The 23,400-nt window shown below is 41.4% G+C and overlaps 1 protein-coding gene across 2 annotated transcripts in view; it reads right to left on the reverse strand.

Moving 5' to 3' along the window:
• Sos2 (SOS Ras/Rho guanine nucleotide exchange factor 2) overlaps positions 1-23,400 on the reverse strand; it is a 111,905-nt gene that overhangs the window by 63,133 nt on the left and 25,372 nt on the right. For both annotated transcript variants that reach the window (XM_032907861.1, XM_032907860.1), the window contains exons 2-3: positions 13,147-13,272; positions 964-1,095 (exon numbers count right to left, since the gene is read on the reverse strand). In XM_032907861.1, the coding sequence (XP_032763752.1) occupies positions 964-1,095; positions 13,147-13,272 (258 nt within the window). The remainder of the gene's footprint in view (positions 1-963; positions 1,096-13,146; positions 13,273-23,400) is intronic.

A 23,400-nucleotide genomic window follows, 5' to 3' on the forward strand; every position in this document is an offset into this window, starting at 1 on the left:
GCTGCCCAGGACAGTGGTTTGTAACCTGTGACCCCCTCGGGGTCAAACGATCCTTTCTAGGGTCTCCGAAGACCATCAGAGAGCTGATATTTGTACTACAATTCATAACAATGGCAGAACTGCAGTTGTGAAGCGGCAACCACAGTAATGTTATGGCTGGGGTCACAACATGAGGAACTGTGTGAAAGGGCACAGGACGGTTGGGAAACCCTGCCATAGGGTATAAAATTAACAGTTGATCCTAGAATTATCTATCTACCAAGAAGAGGAGGAGGAGGAAGAGGAAGAGGGGGAGAAGGAGATCTAATCTAATAAATGTAGTATTCCATCAAACAATAACAGATGATTCTGACAGGAAATCTTGAGCTCTAATTTTTGAGGTTTACTCTCCCTCATTTGCTCCCATATCCTCCCACCCATCCAACTCTAAGCCCTCTTTCTCTTTTTGTTTAGAAAACAGTCAAACAAAATAAAAAAAAAAAACCCAGAATTTTAAAAAAGGCATCACACACTCACACACACACACACACACACACACACACACACACACACACACCCCTCATAAAAAGACAAAATCAGAAAACAAACAAATAAAGGACCCTGAAATAAGAATTCTCTGTGTGTGTGTGTCTGGTGCACTGGTGTGTGTGTGTGTGTGTGTGTGTATGTGTTTACACATGAGCAAGCAGAGCGAGAGAAGGGAGGGGGGAGAGAGGGTATGAGCATGGATTTCATTAGGGTGTATTTAGTTTTATTTGGTTTTCTTTGGAGGTGGGTGGATAGAATGCTAGGGTATCCCAGGGTATCACTTATGTAAAGCGTACCGCTGACACCCCATTTTAATTCACACACATATTACAATGTACATAATACATATACAATCAGATCATTAATACTATATATTAATATTACAAAAATATTACTTATTATGAAGACTTCCCCCAGTGTCTAATCTTTCATTACCTTCAAGGAAGGATGGATTTTGTCCACAGGTAGTAAGAGAGGATTTCTTCGTTTTCGTTTCTCTATGGCAGACTGTGCATCAGCAATTGCCCATTTATCAATAGGATGAGGAAAAGTCTTTTGAACTCGTTCCTGTTCAGATCAGAGCAGGGTCATTCACAATCAGTAGAAGTATTTATAAATAGAAAACGCAAATAAAACTCAACCTGATCAGTCTCGCTAATACAAGAAAATCGGGATACAATAAACTCTGATCCCAGGAATAAGAAAACTTTTTGGTTTTAAAAAAAACTCACCAGTCATGACAGACATCTATAATCCCAGCACTGAGAAGGTAGAGGCAGAAGATTGAGTTCACGGCCGGCCTGGGCTACATTTGTGAGTTCACAGCCAGCCTGGGCTATATGGTGAGCTGAGGCCAGATCAAGCTTCACAGTGAGGCCCTATCTCAAAATGAAGAAAAACCAAGGCGAGCAGGACAATCGAGATCTTATCATATAATCTTGTCACAGACTTTTTAAGTTTATCGCTCCAGCACTGGGTAGTTCAATAGACGGCCTATGTGACTGCAAGGATTAGGGCTGAGTCCTAGCACGGTTAAGAAATATGAATGGGGGGGAGGGGGGCTGGAGCGATGGCTCAGCGGTTAAGAACACTGGCTGCTCTTCCAGAGGTCCTGAGTTCAATTCCCAGCAACCACATGGTGGCTCATAACCATCTGTAATGGGATCAGATGCCCTCTTCTGGTGTGACTGAAGACAGCTACGGTGCACTCATATACATAATTAATCTTTAAAAAAGAACTATGAACTAAGACACAAGGCATTTTTATATTAACATGACACAGTGTATCAGTGATTTTAGATTTTATTTTATTTTATTTTATTTTTTTTTTTGGTTCTTTTTTTCGGAGCTGGGGACCGAACCCAGGGCCTTGCGCTTCCTAGGCAAGCGCTGAACCACTGAGCCAAATCCCCAACCCCTAGATTTTATTTTTAAGGTTAATATCATTTCCTAGAAGTCAACTGATTATTAATATTGCCAGAAAGCCTCTCTTCCTCTGATAACCATAGAGCAATACAGAGAAGAGTTTAAAATGACAGCTATTATGTGACTCTTAGGACACTGCAGGAATTAGGGTACTCAGAGTGGTAATGGAAATACACATCTCCAGAGAAACAACCCAAATTCCTGTTCACGTAATCTTAAATCTAACCAGTGCTTAACATGAATAAGAACTATCTGTCAGAATTGAACTCCAGTTACGTAGAATTTCCTATATTTAAATTATATTATCAAGCTTAAGAAAATTTAGCTATTGAAAAGATTTTTTGTTATACTTATTTAATGCTGAAATATTAAAGCAAAAAAAAGAAATAAATGTTTTAATTTTAAGAGTGTCTAAAAATGTTGACATCTCAATCACTCTAAAGCAGTTTTCCTTTATATGGGAAGTTGTAATTTTGTTACATAATCTTCAAAAACTGTAACAGTACAAAGCAAAAATAGTATCTAGAAGTTGCATTGACAGTTTTTTTAAATCTAAAAATGTTTTTACATAACTAATACAAAAATGTTTTGACACTAACTCATGCAGAGTTTTATATATGTATGTATGTATGTATGTATGTATGTATGTATGTATGTATGTATGTAAACAATGAACAAATAGCCTTAAGGTTTACATTAATCTTTTATCAAGGTAATGATTATTTGTACTAACATGAGCAGAGTTTTTCTTCCTGAGATGTATCCAGGACCACCTTGAACTTACACTCCTCCTGCCTCAGCCTCCTGTGTACTAAGATCATTTACGTGCATCACTGTGTCAGACTGAAAACACTGTTTACAGCTCAATGAATCTGAAAATGTTTACACCTATGAGCCATCATCCAGATCAATACACAGAACACTTCTGAAGTCCTGATCTTCCTGATTAATATGTGTGCATGTGTGAGCGCACACATATATATGTCACAGCATGTCTGTGAAGGTCGGAGGACAACTTTGGTGTTTCATCAAGTTCACGCCATCATTCTGCATCACCAAATGGCAAGCACCTTTACATGCCGAGCCTCTTGGTCCCTGGTTTCTATTACCACTGGTATTAGCAGTTTCTAAAGTTCATAAAATGAAATGTTACATGTATTTTTTCGGGCATAGCTTTTTGGTTTTACCCTATACTTCTGTGGAATGTAACTTTTACCACACATAACATTTCACTTTCTAATTTTATTTCTATTATTTTATTAATCTATTGTTATTTGTTTATCCACTGGGAATGCCAATCTTGGTTATCAGGTTAATTGGATCAGAATCAACTCTGAGATAACAGACTCTGGATAGGAGTAGGAGGGTGTCCCTAGAAGGCTTAACTCATACTGCCAAACCCTCTCCTTGAGTGGGGGCCGTTGGCATAAGCTCTAAGGGAAACTTGCCTTTGTGTCTTCCTGGCTTTGCCCCTTGTGCATGGGTGTGTCTACCATGCTGCTCCTGCTCTCACTCTTTTCTCACATGGGAACCCAGCTTCTTTGGCCTTCCAATGTGCCTCAAGTGTCTCTTCAGAAATCCTACAAGTATCCAGCAGCACACTGGGTTGCTGAGGGCTCCTGCCTCATGAACTGAGAGGTGACTGGGTTATTATATCTCCAGTGTGAAGACAGCCACTGCTTCTCCAGCCTAACCCATATCATGTAAGCCAATGGAATAATTCCTCTTGTGCTATATATTTATTCTATAGGTTCTGTTCCTTTGGAGAACCTGACTTTTCCACCTATTGTTATGATTGGTTATAATAGCTTCCACATAGTCTCTTGTATTAGGGACTTGTTTGTGAAGTGACTGGATCCTGAGGACTTTGACCAAAGTACAGCATCACTGTGTAATGGAATTACTTGCAGATTTTGAAATGGAAGCAGTAAGTCATGTGGGATTGTGTCCTAAAGGTTATTCTTACTGTGGTCTGTTCCTGTATTTCTCTCCTTGCATTCCCTGTATTGCCTCCCCATCTCATCGTGAAATAAATGGCCTCCATCAGATGTTCCTGTCACTAGGATATTCTGCCTCATTCCTAACATAGAAACATGAGCTAAATGACAGAAAACCACTTGAAACCATGTAAACCCTTTATTCTTATAAGTTGTTCATGTCAGGTATTTCACCACAGTGACAAAACTTGGACTAATACAAGAAATCGGTACCACATAACCAGGGCCATCACTTCGATGATACCTATGAGGTGGTTCTTAAGCCTCCGGAAGGGATTTGTAGAAGGAGGTCTTCAATTAGAGCTTAGTTCTAGAGAGCAGTCAGGAGACAAGACGTGACAGTAAACACTGTACCGGCAAGGCTCCACATGGAAATGACACTGTTAGGAATGAGACCGGAGGTCATGTATGCCATACTGTGTAAAGCATCTGTGAATGTGTTCTGAGACTCTGAGGGAGGATGAATTTTAAAATAACTTAGCAGAGGAAATTTCAAAATAGCATAGCATTGGTATTGTGAACAGTGGTCACTGACGCGTTTTAGTCTGGTTTACAACAAAGATCCATAGGGAAACAGGAGTAGAAAGACTGGAAAACGTGCAGTTTGGTCAAAGAGGAAGGCTTTAAAATGTCAAACATGGAAGACTTGGTTGTTTAAAGACTAGTGATGCGATGAGATGGTTCAGCAGTTAAGAGCACTAGCAGCTCTAGCAGTGGTCAGGGTTCGAATCCCAGAGCACACAGAGCAGCAAGCTACCATCAGTGACTACTGCTGGGGGAGCCAATGCCCTCCTCTGGCCTTTGTGACCACCAAGCATGCATGGAGTGCATACATGCAAGCCAAACCTCCATGCACATAAAATAAAAATAAATAAGTCTTTTCTGAAAAACAAACTAACGAACACTTCAAAGCCCAGTATGTAGTTCACGCCTATAGTTCTAGCAGTTGAGAGGGGGAGGCAGGAGGATCAGGGGCAAGGCTACATGGTAAGCTGAAGGCCAGCCTGTCCAAACAGCTGCCTTACCCCACTTCACATCAAGTCAAGTCCCTTATACCTTAGTAACAGGATACATAACCTAAGGAATCTAGAAATTGGCCCGAACCTACCCGCTGCAGGATCGGGTCCAGAGGGTTTAATTCATTTAAGAGATAGGTGCCCCACCCAGCCATCTGGGAAAATGTCTTTAGCTTCAATTGCTCAGGTACCCAGAGCTGCTGCTGTGGTCTTAGCCTAGCTTAAGTTTGTGGCAGTCCAGTCTTGTTCATATGATTCTGGGTTTGTAGGCATACAAAGGTAAGAGGAATGAGGGTCGCGTGGGCGATGTGTGACAGGGTCTGGATCCCTGCAGGAAGCCCCTGAGAAGGCAAGGTGCTTGGGTGTAAGAAAGTCTAAGCTGCCATGGAGATATCGGGATGCTGAAAGTACCAGGTATGTGAACTATATCCCACGTCAGGCTTCAGAGAGAGACGTCATGTCAGCTATAGGTGGAAGGCCACAGGAGTCGGGCTGCCCTAGCCTGTTAGACCTCACATGTCAGTATCACTTGCTCTGGCTGCTGGAACCAGAGCTACAATACCTTCCCTGCTGGGCTTTAGCCTTACTTTGGTCCTATCATGCTTCCTACGACTCCCCTTTCCCCTCTGCAATGGAACTGTTCACCCTGTACCACTGGATACTGGAAGTAATTTTCTTTTTGATTTTTCAGAGGGTTACAGCTAAGAGACTGCTTTGATTTTGTTGGAAACATTGGGCTTACACTTATGAACAATGTTAGAACTGTTCAGAATTTTGGAGATAGACAAGATGTACTTGTATTATGAGATGGTAATGAGTCTTTGGGCAAAGGGAAAAGATACAGGTTGATCGTGAAATATCTTTCACAGGCTCATGTGTTAATATATGGTGTTGCTATTTTGGGGAGATTCTGTACACTTTAGGGAGTAGGAGCAAGTTGGAGGAAGTGGGTCAAAACTAGACATGTGCTTTTGATGCATATTCACGGTCCCCAGTCATGCCCATGCTCTGGCCTGTCTGCTGTGAGGTGAGCGGCCTTCTCTTTCACTGGCTCTGCTTGTACTGGCATGACTTGGTCCAACACAAGGACCAAAGAAGTTGTGTACTGAGGGGCTGGGGATTTAGCTCAGTGGTAGAGCGCTTGCCTACCAAGCCCAAGGCCCTGGGTTCGGTCCCCAGCTCCAAAGGAAAAAAAAAAAAAAAAGAGGTTGTGTACTGAATCCTCTGAAACTGAGTTGAAACGAATCCTTCCTCCTTGAAGCTGTCCTCTCACAGTGATTCTGATGACAGTTACGTGAAAGTAACCAATACACACACTTTATTATTGATGGAAATCTGAACTTTTTGTAACTTCTAGCTATTACAAATTAAACGTCTTGGTTGTATATATGTCACTTATGAACATTTATTTTCATTCTCCATACTTAAGAGTACAGCAGCTGGGACATATGTTAGACATAGAAGTAACTTTAGTAGAAACTGCCCAACAATTTTGCATAGTTGTTATAGCATTGAAACTCCCACTTGTAAAGTTCTGTGCAGTCTACGCTCTTGCCCGTGAGCAGTATAACGACCACCACCTTCCCTTCTGCAGTCTGCTCTCTTGCCTGTGTGTAGTATAACCACCACCACCACCCTTCTCTGTACTTTTTCACTTTTTGTGGCTAGGAAAGAAGTTCATTATGATTTGAATTTTCATTTTTCACGTGGCTTCTGAGTTTCAGAAACTTTCCATGTACTTATAGACAATTAGCATATCTTCTGTTTTGAGTTTTTATTCAATAATTTTGCAAATCTGGGGGAGGAAGCTGTCTTTTTTCCTTGTCTGCTACTTGCTTCATTTTGTATGTTAAGTTCAGGCTAACCTCAAACTCTAGAGATCCTCCGCTCTACCTGTGAGTGCTGAGATTATAGGTGTGGTTGACACCTTTTATTTTCTTGATTTTAACCTCTGATAGTCGCTGTGTTTTCAATCTCCTCTAAAGATGTCTGCTTGATTCCAGACTATGAGCCCACTCATCAGCACTCCTCCTTTATAATTCCAGTCTTTATAGCAAGTCAGGATCTGAGAGTTAATAAACAAAGAGACATCCAGCCTTGTCTGGATATAAGCGATTGCAGGCTTTTCCGTGCTAGGGCTCCCTCTAGTGGTGAACAGCGGTACTGCACATGTGCGGGATGCTAATTGATTCTTCATTTGGGATCCAAGCCCCAACCAATCCCAAAGGATAAAGCATACTGTTGTCTATTAAGCCGAGCGATTTTTTGCTACCAGGGTCCCAGCTGTAACACTAAGAAGAGTTGTAAGAAGATCGTAACACAGAAGGCTTTTATCGTTTGCTCGGGACAGGCTCATCCCTAAAGTTAATATATGCGAAACCCGGGTGGGACCCTTCATTGCTGAAGAGGATTCAGGGAGAAGGTTCTGAGAGGCATGCCCCTTTGGAAGAGCTGTCAGAAACGGAGCGGAGTCAGAGGCATGCCCCTTCCTTTAAGAGCATGTCAGAAACGGAGCTAGAGCCCAAAAGAAAAAGGTTACTAAAACAAAAGTGAAAAAAAAGAGATACAAAAAAAGGAAGAAACGCTGCAGGAGAAAAAATAGGTATCTCATCTGGAGATTATCCATTAAAAAAAATTAAGCCTTAGAACAGCTGGCAGTGACTCTGAGCAAGAGTTGTCAGATCAGAGGAGGAGGAATTAGAGGAAGAGGCAGCCATATATGAGGAAGAAAGATATGGGCCAGGTGGAGAGCCGTTGTGAAGAAACCTGGATCCTGGGCAAGGCTGGTAATTTTGTTTTTTTTTCTTTGTGGGATGGCTTAAGCCGGACCAAAACCTCTTTGGGGAATGGTCCCTCTTTAGAGCCGTTAGGACAGGTCAGAGGGTCCTTGCAAGAGCAAAAAGTATGTCAGGGGAAAAAAGGTCGAGAAAAAGAAAAAAAAGAAAAAAAAAAAAGATAAAAGGAACAGAAAGAAGGCAGAGATAAAAAAGAGGATAATCAGAACCAGGAAACAAATAAGATATATTCTTCTTTAAAAGCCTTGACCTTAGAAATGTCAAACAATCTAAAGCATCACTGACAGCTTAGAGAAAGTGAAAAAAAGGTAGAACCGGGTCCCAGGCCTCCGCAGAGCAACAAAGGGAAGCACAGGACTGGAAACCTCAATTCCACCACCAGACTCGTATTGACCCTCGAATGGGAACTCAGGTGGTGGATACAGATTTTAAAGGCCCCAGTAAGCAGAATTCAGAAGGATCACAGAAATTGAAAGCATGTGCAAAGATAAAGATTTGGGGTAGTGGTGGGGACAAGGTAATAATGGTAAAATGTTTTTTGTGTGTTCTTTTAGAGTTATGTTAAAATCTAGAGAAGCAAAGTCGATTCTCATAGATACTTTTTAGTCTTTGGACCCTGACTAGAGACAAACAAGAGAAAGAATGGGGTTGAGAAAACAGTCCTCCCGAACTCTCCACAGATGCTTTCAAAAGAAAAATGAGCTTAAACTTTTGGAGCTCTCCTGGGAACAGAAGGAGGTGGGAGACGTCTTGCCTCCTTGCTGGCTCCTATTGAGAAATGCTTATTTCTGGTTCTTGTTTCTTTATGCAGGATGTCTGTGTCACTTTGGTGGAACACCATCTAGTTCTTTTCCTCTGTTTCTATTGTCTTTCCTTTTTTCACCAAGCTGTCCATGTATGTCAATTTATGTCTGGTTTTTCTTCTCGTTGTTTGAATGTTTTGTGTTTCATGTTTAAAAGAAAAGGTTAAAACTTTAAATGCTGGTTGATTCACCCATTGATGTAGCTTTGCTCCTTTCAAAAAAAGGAACAAATAAATTGTTTCAATTGGCTTTTGGAGCCTGCAATAGAAGCCTGAAGCTCCCCAGGGGCTGGCTAAATGTTTACACTAGCCGATCCTAAAGACACCAGCTTCTAAAATTGATCGCTGTCTCTCTTAGAAAAATCTTTGACTGAGATTATTGGACTCAACAGGTGACAAGGTGTTTCTCTTAAAACTACAGCTAGAAAAGGTAAAAATGGTGATTGATTTAAATATTAAAGGTATGTGTAGCCACTTCATTTTTGTTTCTGATTGGTTTAAATGTATGAATATTCTCTACATGCCTTGGTTATGGACTATTGGCTTTTAGTTATTGGATATGGTTTAAAAAAATGTAACATTGGTAACAGAAAGGACAGTAAATTTGGATGGAGTCATAGACAACATGTGGCATGAGCCAATCCTTGAAACAGGTCTAAATTGGGATGATCCTAGAAACCAGGCTTCTAAGATTTTAAAGGCAATGTCTCTTTGTTGAGGTATTGAGAATTTTATCATGTGTTCATATGTAGGAATTGGCAGTCAAACCTTGTAGCATGAAGGATAGACTAGGGTGTTTTGGAGACTGGATTTTTGGGATGATGAGGCTGATCTAAAGCAAAGGCTGCTCAGTGTGAGAAGGAGAGATATGAAGATTGTGGCACCTAGAAGCGGCCTATGCAAAAAGTGGTTAAGATGCTTGAAAACAATCAATTGTTCATAGCACCTGAAAAAGGTTCAAATGGGCCAAATGGGAGAATATTTGGAACTAAAATCACTCCTCATAGTATTTCCCCTCAAAAAACGAAAAAGATCATTTAAAACATTAAATGATTTTCAAAAAATTACTAGGAAGCATAAATTGGATTGACCCTATATTAAAATGCCCAATGTAGATTTACAGCCACTCTGAGATCCTGAAAGGATTCTCAGCACTTCACCCCACTTTAACCAAGGAAGCACGATTATCCTTGAGGAAAGTAGAAGAAAAAGACTGGAAAAGGCAATGCTAAGAAGGTACAAGGAAAAGGAGGATCTCCTTTTTGTATACTGAGAACCTTTGTCAGCCTAAAAGGAGTATTATGGCAACAAGGTCACTTCTTTGGATTTATCCCATATTTCTCCTAATAAGACCCTTGAATATTACCCTTCTGCTGTTGCACAGCTTGCTGTTTAGGCATTAAATCTTGTGTTCAGCATTTTGGTGTTTTACCCAAGAAAATTATTATACCATATACAACAGCTCAAATAGAAACATTGTGTGCCTTGATAGATGATTGGGCCATAATACGCTGTAGTTTTGATGGAGAGTTTGACAGTCATTAAAAGGATCCTTTGCTACAATTTTTACTGAACATCAGTGATCTTTCCTAAGATCACTGCCTCAAGCTTTTATGCGTTAGATATTTATACAGATGGCTCCAAAACAGGTGTAAGGTGCCCTATATGGTTAATTCTCAAGAACCAGTATTAGTGCAATACAGTCCAGGTACCCCAAATTACAGAATGTAAAATTGTATTGAAATTTTAAAAGATTTCATGATTTTTAAATTTTCTGCTTATGTAGTTAAGTGCGCTCACTTGAAATTGCAGGGCCAATTCGATCCGACTAGTACTGTATGTCAAATTCTTTTAGAATTACAAAATTTGATTTGGGCCAGAAAAAATAAATTTTTTTTATACAACATATTCGGAGCCCATACTAATTTGCCTGGTCCATGACCAGTAATAACGCCCTAGTGGATGCTAGTACTTGTAGAGAGTTTATTTTTCAGCTCAGTTGATCTAACCTGAGAATTTCATCAAAAGTTTCATGTACCTGCTCTTCAACAAAAATTTAAAATCTCTAGAGCTGCAGCTGTGATGAGTGTTAAGTTGCCAGAGTTGTGTTCAATTTCACCACCCCCCTCATGTGGGTATTAACCCTCATGGTCTGATCCAGCTAAAACTTTGGCAGATGGATGTCACACACATATCTCAATTTGGAAATTTAAAATATGCTCATGTTTCTATTGATACCTGTTCTATTATTCTCTGATGACTGGTGACGTAATGCCATTTAGCCATTTGCTTAGAGGCATGGGCAGCCTGGGGAAAGCCTGATAGTCTCAAGACAGACAACGGGCCTGCCTACACTGCAAAGTCCTTTCAGGCATTTTGCCAGACAATACAGGTCGGTCATACTACAGGCTTACCATACAATTCCCAGGTCAAGTGGAAAGAGTACATCTATAAAAGAGCTTATACAAAAACAAAAAGGGAATTGCCAGCACCCGAACACCAAAGAACAACTTTTTTTAGCTCTTTTACTCTAAATTTCTTAATTCTGGATGCATGGCCACTCTGCTGTGGATTGCCATGCTACTCTACCTACAATGCAGAAGTAAAGTTTTTGGGCGTGGCCCAGATCCCTGATTTCGAGATCTGGGGGGCGATTTTGTTTTTCGCAGAATCAAGAAAATCCAATTTGGTACCTGGTTGACTCAAAATTGCCTTCTGCTCTTCCTGAAGATGAGACTGAACCCTACTATTATTACTGGGAATGGTAATACAGGTTAATTCGCTCACCCTGTGGGCTATTGCCAGATCCTGGCCAATACCCATGCCAGTTAATTTTCTGTTTTGAGAATAAGACTGGCAAGCATAATCTCTGGCCTTGGTTTCAATGGGTGCTGTCCAATGAGCAAGGGGCATATACATCCCTGACCCCCCCTTTGCTAGGTTGATGGGAGAGAACTTAGTGCTGTATAATGTTTCAGCTTGATACCAGGTTGATCAATATTCAATATAATAACCTCTTTAAAACTAATACCAAGACTTCAGTATGTCTAGATCACCTTTTTCTGATAAGCACTAATGTCAGCAATGGTGCTTTAAATTGTAATAGCTCTGATGTAGTCTGCTATTTAGCTGAATGCTGGGATGGCACCAATGACACATAGTGATGGTTAAGATTCCTCCTTTGCCAATCCCAGTGGAGGCAAACCAGATAGCTTTCCTATTCTCAATTTGCTGAGAGCCAAAAGAGATTTTGGAGCAGCCATAATTTCAGCCATTGTGCTGTCTGCAGCAAGAGCTCACAGTTGCAATCTCTATGACCAATCAAATACAGGACTGAGACTGTCAATCAGATTGTAGAAAGAACTGGAGATACAAGAAGAATTTAATACCCATTTGGCATCTGGCCTTCTATTAGCCAATCAAAGGATAGATTTAGTTCAAGAACAAATTGAAGCACTGTATCATATGACACAGCTGTCTTGTGTTTCCTCCCTTAGAGTTTATGCATTATTCTTTAAAGCTAACTTTTCTCAGCATTTTCCAACAGGCAAAGAAATCTGAATTATCTGGAAACTGGTCCATGAAAGCAGAGCAACTATCAAGACAATTGCTGATGCAGATTGCTGTCCTCAACAGCACTAGGCTGGACCCCATCACAGTTGAAGACTTTACCTCATGGGTTTGGCGGGCATGTTTGTCCCGGGGGAATTGTCCTCCTGGGTTGGTGTAGGTCTCTGGCTTATTGGCCATTTAAAAAATGCCAGACACAAATGGTTGTCTGACCACCATTAAAAAGGTGCTTCTCCCAACATATGGCTGGCCTCTTTGAAAGAGTTCGCCTAGATCATTTTGTCACAGTCATGTGGAGTCATTGTATACGCTTTCCTCTCGAACTCGGACCAACCTAAGAGAGGCCCAGTGGCGATAGGGGTAAAAAGTTTGGATGAGAACGATGACAGGGGACAAGATTGACGTGACACCCAGATCTAGACCAGTCATTTTATTAAACCAAAAGATCGACATCAGCCTTGTCTGGATATAAAGCGAGCAAGGATTTCCATTGCCAAGCAATTACTGCACACTCACCAGGTGTCAGTTGACGAATTAATGCTATAATGAGGTGATTCATTCTCCGCCTTTCATTGGAGGACAAGTGGGGTGATCCAAGCCCCACCAATCCCTGAGATAACCGACTTTCGGGGTCCCTGTTCAGAAGAGCTGTAACACTAAGAAGAGCTGTAACACTAAGAAGAGCTGTAAAAAGCTGTAACACTAAGAAGATGTAACACAGTAAAGGCTTGTTACAGAATCCTGCGTTCTGCTGGCGGGGACATTGATGGACAAATTCTTGTCTATCATAAGAGATAACGTTTCAAGGTTTTTCATTCCATTTATTCACACACTTTTTCTAAACACTTTCATTTTCTTAATAAACTGAGCTGATGACATATTTCTTGAAAGTGTACTGAACATATATATCACACATAATTTCAGTGGTTTTAGTTTTCATAGAAATTTAGAATACCAAAGATTCAGATCTAAAATTCATTCCATGACTTCTGAGATGACACGATAGCATTTACCTCAACATCTTGAACAGTCCTCGGTTGAGCCAGACACAGCTTATTGAGCAGTTGAAAGATGAGTTCTTCGATGTAATAGAGAGACTCTTCGTTAGCCGACAGGGTGGGGTGCACTTGCTCCTGAACCTGGAAGAAAAAGTTTCTCAGTTAAGGCACTGGCAAGAAATAGGAAATGAACAAAAACCAACGAGACTCCAACATGAAGTTAATATTTTACTAAAATGGTTATAAGCCAACATAAATATTTTAAAAGCAAAACTGTACAGGTAGCCAGAGAGGAGGCCAAGCAGTGAGGGAGAAACAGTTGCTGCTCCTGCAGAAGACATAGGTCACCAGCACCAATGTGGCCACTCAAAACTGTCTGTGACTCCAGACCTAGGGTATCCGACGTCCTCTGCTAGCCTATGTGGGCACTGCACGCATGGTGTACACAGACATACATGCAGGCAAAACACACATACACATAAAATATAATTCAAAGAGGTTTAAGTAAAAAGAAAGACAATTTGTTGGTCTGTGTTCATTTTTTTTTTTTTTTTTTTTTTTTGTTCTTTTTCGAGACTGGGGACGAACCCAGGGCCTTGCGCTTCCCTAGGTAAGCGCTCCGCTGAGCTAAATCCCCAGCCCTGTGTTCATTTTTCTTATCCCTTCTTTAAACTTTTTAAAAAGATTCTGAGACTCTAGGGCTGGAGAGGTGGCTCAGCAGTTAAGAGCACTGTCTGTTCCTCCAGCGGTCCTGAGTTCAAGTCCCAGCAACCACATGGTGGCTCACAACCATCTGTAATGGGACCTTATGCCCTCTTCTGGTGTGTCTGAAGACAGCTACAGTGTACTCATATATATTTATTTATTTATTAAATAAATAAATAAATAAATTCTGAGACTCTATAGAGAGCTCACTACTAGTCAAAAGCACACATTCAAGACTGAGGAAACAATTCTAAATACAATGCTTGTCTTGAATATATGAGAACCCGAGTTCCAGCTCCACAACCCACAAAGGTTAGGCATGACGGGACACGCCTGCCATCAAAGTAGGAAAGTTGGCCAAATCGCTTGGGTTCCCAGGCTAATCAGTCTGGACTGCATGGTGAGTTTCAGGCCACAGAGAGATCCTGCCTCGAAAAGCAAGATGAGGAGTGATGACTAAGAATGACCTCTGGCCTCTACATGCACATGAACATAATACACACACACACACACACACACACACACACACACAATGATAAAGCACACTCCATAAAAACTATTGGATACAGTGTTAGAGGAATCATAGACATCTTCAGTGTACCTAAAGTGTCCACTAGGAGACAGAAAACTAGCCTTGAGTCCCAGCAATGGACAGAGACACTTCGGAAAGCCTGTATCAGAGACAGACAGGAATAGGTCACATGCAGCCTTTATGATGGCATGTGTTCCCTAATGCCACTGCACAATTATGCTGAGCTCCTACAGTTTTTTTCTAAAGCTATAACCAGTAATTTATCCTAATAATTCGTTATAACTGAATATAAAAAAAATCACAGTAACAGTTGCACCTACATATTGCAAATAGATTTTAAAAATTAGGCACTGCTCTAACTCTTTATGCCACGGTATAAAAAGGGTATCAGTGCTATCGACACACAAAACAATAATTTTAAATATCCTCTAAACTATTTTTAAAAACTGATCAGTAATTGAAAAGCCTTTCCACAAAGAAATCAGCATGAGCTAATTTGATTAGCAAAATTTAGCACAAAGATTTCCCTTACACGTGGAGTAGACCACTCCTGAAAATTATCAAGGCATACACTAGTGGATCACCTGCTCCTATAGACTCTAAATCCTGCCTTTTGGTTCTACTGACTTCTTGAGATGTTATTTACATGACTGTGTCTCAAATTTTTTATTCTCCTCTGTATACTGCAACATCTAACTTTATGAAAACTAAGAATATTAATAAATTTTCATAATCAAACTAATTCCTAATTTTCAATGTTTTTGATATACTTTAGAATCCAGGAATTATTTCAGAATTCCTAAACATAGGGGTTTTGTTTTGTTTTTGAAGCTAAGTGTCCTCATCTAGTCCAGGCCGGCCTAGACCCCTGCCCTCAGCCTCCTAAGTGCTGGGATTTACAGGTGTGTGCTATCGCGCCTGACCATACTCGTGTTGTGAAGATACTCTGCACTGGGCTTTACAGCAATTGCATGTGGTATAAAGAACAAAACCATACTTCATGAGCTTCGGGGTGGATCTAGCTCATTGACAGAGTATTTGCCTGGTATATTCAAGGTTCTGAGTTTGTTACTCAGAAGCATAAGAGAATAAATACCACATAAAAACTTGTTCATTTCAGTGTTTTGAAATTTGTTGAGAACACCACTGTAGTTGACATCACTGACAAACTGTCAAGCATCTAAAGAAGGAATACAATAATCTGAAGCAAACTCAGGGGAAAAAAAAGACTGACAGACAAACAAAAGATGAAAATAATAGGTCATTTTCCCTCATAAACCCAGAAAGGAAAAGCAGTAAGCCAAAATAAAATATCAGCTAGCTAAATTCCACTACACAGACAGACAGGCAGGCAGGGAGGAGAACATTTGTACACTTGTATACGTACACACACACACACACACACACACACACACACACACCATAAACAAGTTTGGTTTCTCCTAGATAGCTGAGATTTCTTCGGGTGGTAGGGAGTATAGAGCCTGCCTACAGTAGCCACCTCCAGTACCAGGTGGGACTTCTGGTGAAGGGAGGGGCCAACAACCCATCCACAAAACCTTCCATCCTGCCTACAAGATCTGCACAGCTAAAGATGGAGCAGAAACTAAGGGAACAGCAGACCAATGTCTGCCCCAATTTGAGACCTATCCCATGGGAGACAACCAACCCCTAAAACTACTAATGATGCTCTGCTGTGCTTGCAGACAAGAACCTAGCATAACTGACTCCTGAGAGACTTCAGCAGCTGATGAGAAAAAGATGCAGACCCACAGCCAACATCAGGTGGAGCTCGGGGAGTCTTGTGAAAGAGCGGGGAATAAAACTGAACAAGCCAAGTGGTCAAGGACACCACGAGAAGACCTAGAGTCAACTAACCTGGGTCCATGGGGGTCTCACAGGGACTGAACCACCAACCAAAGAGCATGCAGGGGCAGGACCCAGGCACTGTGCACATCTGGAGCAGATATGCAGCGTGGTCTTCATGCGAATCTCCTAACTATTGGATCCTGGGCTATCTCTGATTCTCTTGCCTGCCACTGGATCTCCTTCCCGTAACAAGACTGCCTGGTTAGGCCTCAGAGGGAGAGGATGGGCTTAGTCTTGCTGACAGGGGGAGACAGGGTTGGGATGGGGAAGCTTTCCCCGTGAGGGGAGGAATTTGTTAGGGTGGGACTGGGAATAGAGGAGGGACTGAGCTGTGATAAGGATATAAGGGGAAAAAATAAATTAAATGAAAAAAGTTGGTTTGATGCTGGAATATCAAGTAACATAATTTATATTAACATACTAAAAGAAAAATTATAACCATCCTAATAGATGAAGAAAAAGCAACTGAAAACAAATCCAACATTCATTCATGAAATAGCTTTTTCAAGTGTTTCCTTAATTTAATGGAAAAAAAGTCTTTATTTGGGGAAAGATATCTATAAGAATACTATAATAAAATCATAGTTAATACTAAAATAATGAAAGCTTGCCTCTAGGATCAAGAGAAAGGCAAGGTAAGGCTATTGGTTCTGCAAAGACTGTTGGTAAGACCCTACTGCTGAGGACAACGCCTAAAACAACTAATTGAATGTGGGGAAGTCAAGCTGGTACCTACCAAGAGCCTTCACCGTTACTGACGAGTGCTCCGGGTACTGAAGATACTGGGCACACTACCGAAGGGAAAAGGTAGACAGCTACCCAGACGCAGTCCCTTCCATCTATGTGGGCACCTGTCTGCTGGTCACCCTGTGCAATAGCAGCACAGGCCTGTGGAAGTGAGCAACCTCTGTCTGACTGAATTTAAGGTTCACTCTATGAGAGGGAAGCCATGCCTGACACTGCTCAAGGGCCTAAGAACCTGAGACTAGGCAGGCCGAGAACCTAAGGAAAACCGAACACTGCTGTTCTGCTAAAGCAATGTAGCAGTACATGACTCTTAGTGACATTCTGCTGCGCTCACAGATCAGTGCTCAGCCTCATCAGAAAACTTACTCCTACAGTAACATACAGAAACCCACAAGAGAGTTGTTGGGACTCTCAGACTTGAATGGGAGGTCTCCATCAAATCCCTCCCCGCAGGGTTCAGGGAACCCTGCAGAACAGGAGGCAGGAAGACTAAGAGACAGAAGGGATGGAGGACATCACAGCGGGACGATGAACACAGGCACTCCCAGCACCCGTGGCAGCCATGTGCAACGCCTGCATGGTCTGCAGCACATGGAGTCCCAGCACAGACAGGAAGTGGACATGAGTCCCATCCTAATCCAGAAGCTTTCTCTAATCGGTAACTGCCTACAAAGGAAAAATAATTTTTACCAACAGAGTCTCACTGGGTATACAAGTCACTCTTGAGGCCAGGCACCATGCCCAACACAAGACAAACTCAATGGTATTTTTGGAGGTTCTTTGTCTCCTAATGCTTTGCCAAGCATTTCATTTTCTTGACAGTACAAGTATTTTGCATATGACTGGTTTCCAGGTTTGTGCTTTCGTGGAATTTCTGTGTATGTAAACGTGAGTGTTACTGTGTTTGCATGTTTTTCACCTGCCCATCTCCTATTTCTTTTTCTTTTGTTTTTGTTTTATCTTATTATTACTTTTAATGCCTGTACGTTTTGTAATGAGAAACAGAAAGGGTGTGGACTTGGATGAGAGAGGGTAACCTGAGAAAAATGAAGAATATACTTTATGATAAAAACCTATGTTCCATAAATGTTTTACAGGAAAAAAAGAGAGGCAAAGCGTGGTGTCAGGCGTGTTTAACCTCAGCACTCAGGAGGAGAGGCTGGCAGTTCTCTGAGTTAGAGGCCAGCGTGGCCTGCATGTGAGCTCCAGGACAGCCTGGGACATGGGGAGGGAAGGGCAGTGTTTATGTGGACATATATATCTGCACCCAGAAATCAACTATCAGAAGGAACACCAGATCAGTTTTTTATTCCTTCTCTGTCTCTGTGTGCATGCATGCGTTAGCTGGAGGAGGACATTAGTGTTCTCCTCAGTCACTCCATCTTATTCTCTTAACTCTGGGTCCTAGCCCACACCTTCTTTCTTTCATTGCAAAACAACCAGGTATCTAAAAAGTAATGATAAGATTAAAACAAACAAAAAATAATCAAAAAAAAAAGCACAAGAAAGACATACAGACACAGACACACACATGCTCACGCACAGAGACGTGTTTATGTCTCAAAAAACTGGGGGTCGGGGGGAGAAGAAGGAAAGAAAAAGAGAAAAAGGGTGGGGACACTTTCTCTCATTTCTACTCCACATTATAGAGGTCCTAGCCAGTGCAGTAAGGCAAAAAGACAAAAGAAAGTAAGAGAATCGCTAAGAAGGTGCGAGGAGTTTATCAATCAAAGAGTCTGCTACCCAAACATAAGGATCTAAGTTCAGATCTCTAGCCCTGACATTAAAAAAAAAATCTTACTTTTTTCATTATGTCATTTTTTTAAAAAATTATTTTATTTATTTATATTCCAAATGTTGCCCCCATCCCGGTGCCCCCTCTCAGAGTCCTTCAACTCATCCCCCGCCCTTTGCTCTGAAAGGGCACTCCCCCTGGGCATCTCCCTTTCTGGGAACTCAAGTTTCTACAGGATTAGGTGCATCCTCTTCCACTTAGGCCAGACAAGACAGCCCTGTGCTAATATGTACCAGGGGTCTTGGAGCAGCCCATGTATGCTCTTTGGTTGGTGGTTTAGTCTCTGGGAGCTCCCAGGGGTCTGGGTTAGTTGACACTGCTGGTCTTCCTATGGGGTTGTCATCCCCTTCAGTTCCTTCAGTTCTACCCCTAACTCTTCCATAGGGGTCGCACCCTCAGTCCAATGCTTGGCTGTATCTGCAACCTCTCAATGAGCTGCTGGGAGAGCCTCTCAGAAGGCAGCCATGCTAGGCTTCTGTTTGCAAGCACAACATAGCATCGGTAATATTGTCAGGGTTTGGTGCCCTCCCATGGGATGAATACCAAGTTGAGCTAGTCACTAGTTGGCCTTTCCTTCAGTCTCTGTTCCATTTTTGTCCCTGCATTTCTTTTAGACAGGAACATTTCTGGGTCAAAAATTTAGAAGGTGGCTTGGTGACCCCATCCCTCCACTGGGGCTCTTGTCTAACTACTGGAGGTGTTCTCTTCAGGGTCCATCTCCCCATTGTCAGGTATTAGACTGCTAATGTCATCCCCATTGTGTCCTGGGAGTCTCTCCCAACCCAGGTCTCTGGGACTTTCTAGAAGTTCCCCCTGTCCCCAACCCCCATTCCCAGAAACTGCATATTTCTCTCCCCCAATACATGATCCTGCCCCTCTGTATTCCCCTTTCCTCTTTTCCTCCCAGGTCCCTCCCTCCCTCTGCCTCCTATGATTATTTTGTTCTTTATTCTAAGTGTGATTCAAGCACCCTCACTTGGGCCTTCCTTCTTGTTAAACTTCTTACAGTCTGTGGTATCATGAGTATTCTCTTGATATACACTTATCAGTGAGTATATACCATGCATGTCCTTTTGGGTCTGAGTTACCTCACTCAGGAAATTGAAAAAAATCATCAGAGCTTACTATAAAAGTGTATACTCGACAAAACTGGAAAATCTAAATGAAACGGATGATTTTCTAGACAGATACCAAATGCCAAAGTTAAAGCAAGATCAGGTAAACCATCTAAACAGTCTCATAAGCCCTAAGGAAATAGAAGCAGTCATTGAAACCTCCCAACTTAAAAAAGCCCAGGACCAAATGGTTTTAGTACAGAATTCTACCAGACCTTCAAAGAAGAGACAGTATCACTATGCCTCAAACTATTCCACAAAATAGAAACAGGAGGAACACTACCGAATTCATTCTATAAAGCCACAGTTACTCTGATACCAAACCACACAAAGACCCAACAAAGAAAGAGAATTTCAGAACAATTTCCCTTATGGATATCAATGCAAAAATAATCAATAAAATTCTTACAAACAGAACCCAAGAGCACATCAAAAACATTATTCGCCACAATCAAGTAGGCTTTATCCCAGGGATGCAGGGATGGTTCAATAAATGGAAATCCATCAATACAATACACTATATAAACAAACTCAAAGGAAAAAAAAATATGATCATCTCATTAGATTCTGGAAAAGCCTCTGACAAAATCCAACTCTCCTTCATGTTAAAAGTCTTGGAGATATCAGGAATTCATGGCACATGCCTAAACATAATAAAAGAAATATATAGCAAACCAGCAGTCAACATCAAATTAAATGGAGAGAAACTTGAAGTAATCGCACTAAAATCAGGAACAAGACAAGGCCACTCTCTCCTTATCTATTAAATACAGTACTCAAAATTCTAGCTAGAGCAATTAGACAACAAAAGGAGATCAAGGGGATATAATTTGGAAAGAAAGAAGTCAAGGTATCAATATTTGCAGATAATACAATAGTATAATAAGGAACACCCAAAATTCTACCAGAGAACTCCTACAGCTGACGAAAAACTTCAGCAAAGTGGCTGGCTATAAAATTAACTCAAATCAGTAGCCTTCTGTTATACAATGATAAGTGGGCTGAGAAAGAAACAATACCCTTCACAATAGCCACAAATAATATAAAATGTCTTGGTGTAGCTCTAACCAGGAAGTGAAACATCTGTATAACAAGAACTCCAAGTTCCTGAAGAAAGAGGTCAAAAAAGACCCCAGAAGAAGGAAAAATCTCCCCTGCTCACGGATCAGTAGGAGTAACAGTGAGAATGGCCAACTTACCAAAGCAATCTCTAGATTCGCTGCACTCTCCACCAAAATCCCAGCACAATTCTTACAGACATTAAAAGAGTGATGTAACTTGAATTTTTTTAAAAGTCTATTTTTAATGATGGTTCTTGAATGCTTTAACCTCACTTTCAGCCCACCACCCACCAGAGGTAATGGAAAAGAAAGGATACGGGAGGAAGGGGGAGAGAGTGGACCTGCTTAGAAATGGCTCTTTGGAACAACTCCCACCTATGTTGTCTGGAAATCAGAGCTTAGTTCACAGGTCAACAGCGGCAGCTCAATCCACTTGCAAGCACTTCACAGATATCTATTGGTAGTCTAGTAAACACGGATCAACAGTGGTGGCACTACCTAGCAGAGACAGCCTCAGCATGAGACATCAGGAGGAACCAGGAAGGGAGCCAGACGTTCTGTCAACGAAGCAAAGATCAGCGAAGACACAAGACCAACAAGCACTGCACAGCTAGCTCTCTGAGCAAGTTAAGTCACTGTCTATTGAGTGTTTTATACTTCCTCCAAACATCATGTATCCTCTATGGGTCTTGCCTCAGCATGTGCGTCTCTCTCAGCTGACATCACACTAACAATCAGCCAGAGTCTGAGGAAGTGGCAAGAAACTATAGCACATCACCAGAAGTTTTTCTGGTAAGTTTCTCTGTATGGAGTTGCAACAAATGGAGTTCAACCATGCAATGGTAAGGTGGGCCAACACATGTGTGTTGTTAGCAAAGAATCCTTCATCACATGTCCTTTCATGTGCTTGTTTCGGGAGAACATCCTTTCTCCCGTCTGCTTCAGCAAAACATTTCTTCACATGTTTTCCTTAGCAAAACACCATCCAACACAACTGACTTTCCAAAGAACCCGTAAGGTTCCATTTCAGAGCAAGTCTCAACTTCATAAAGAAAAACAAAAGCCCAGGATAGTGAAAACAATTCCCAACAATAAAAGAACTTCTGGAGGAATCACCATCCCTGACCTCAAGCAGTACTACAGGGCGATAATGATAAAAACAACAACAACAACAAAACAAACAAACATGGTACTGGTATAGAGACAGACAGGTCAACCAATGGATCAGAATTGAAGACCCAGAAATAAACCCCCACACTTATGAACACCTAATCTTTGACAAAGAAGCCAAAACCGTACAGTGGGGGAAAAAAAGAAAGCATCTTCAACAAATGGTGCTGGTCTAACTGGTAGTCTGCATGAAAAAGAACACAAATTGATCCATATTTTCACCTTGCACAAAGCTCATGTCCAAGTGGATCAAGGACCTCAACCTAAAATCAGATACTCTAAATCTAACAGAAGAGAAAGTGGGGAAGAGCCTTCAATGCATTGGCACTGGGAAATCTTCCTGAACAGAACACTAATGGCTCCGGCTCTAAGATCAACAATTGACAAATGGGACCTCATGAAACTGAAAAGCTTCTGTAAGGCAAAGGACACTGTCAACAAGACAAAACGGCAACCTAATCTTCACTAATGCTACATCCAACAGAGGGCTAATATCCAAAATATATAAAGAACTCAAGAAGTCAGACACCAACAAAACAAATAACCCAATTAAACGAAAGGAGTACAGAGCTAAACAGAGTTTTCAACAGAGGAATATTGAATGGCCAAGCACTTAAAGAAATGTTCAACATCCTTAGTCATCAGGGAAATGCAAATCAAAACAACCCTGAGATTCCACCTCACACCAGTCAGAATGTCTAAGATCAAAAACACAGGAGACAGCAGATGCTGGTGAGGATGTGGAGAAAGAGGAACACTCCTCCATTGCTGGTGGGATTGCAAACTGGTATAACCACTCTGGAAATCAATCTGAAGGTACCTCAGAAAACTGGAAATGAATCTACCCAAGGACTTATCTATACTGCTCCTGGGCATATACCCAAAATTTGTTCCACCATACTCCAAGGACATGTGTTCCACTATGTTCATTGCAGCCTTTTTTGTAATAGTCAGATCCTGGAAACAGCCCAGATGTCCCTCAACCAAAGAATGTGGTTCATTTACACAATGGAATATTTACTATTCAGCTACTAAAAATGAGGACATCATAAATTTTACAGGCAAATGGATGGCAAAAAATCTTACAACCCAGCAATGTGAAAAATAGAGACTGGAGGATCAAGAATGGAGGTCTTGCTGGACCCCAGCCTACCTCTGGGTTCAGTAGGAGAGCATGAGTTAAGAGAATAAGATGGAGTGACTGAGGAGAACACTAATGTCCTCCTCCAGCCAACGCATGCATGTACACAGAGACAGAGAAGGAATAAAAAAGGC

Source organism: Rattus rattus, chromosome 7 (genome assembly GCF_011064425.1).
Source record: "Rattus rattus isolate New Zealand chromosome 7, Rrattus_CSIRO_v1, whole genome shotgun sequence".
NCBI lineage: Eukaryota > Metazoa > Chordata > Mammalia > Rodentia > Muridae > Rattus > Rattus rattus.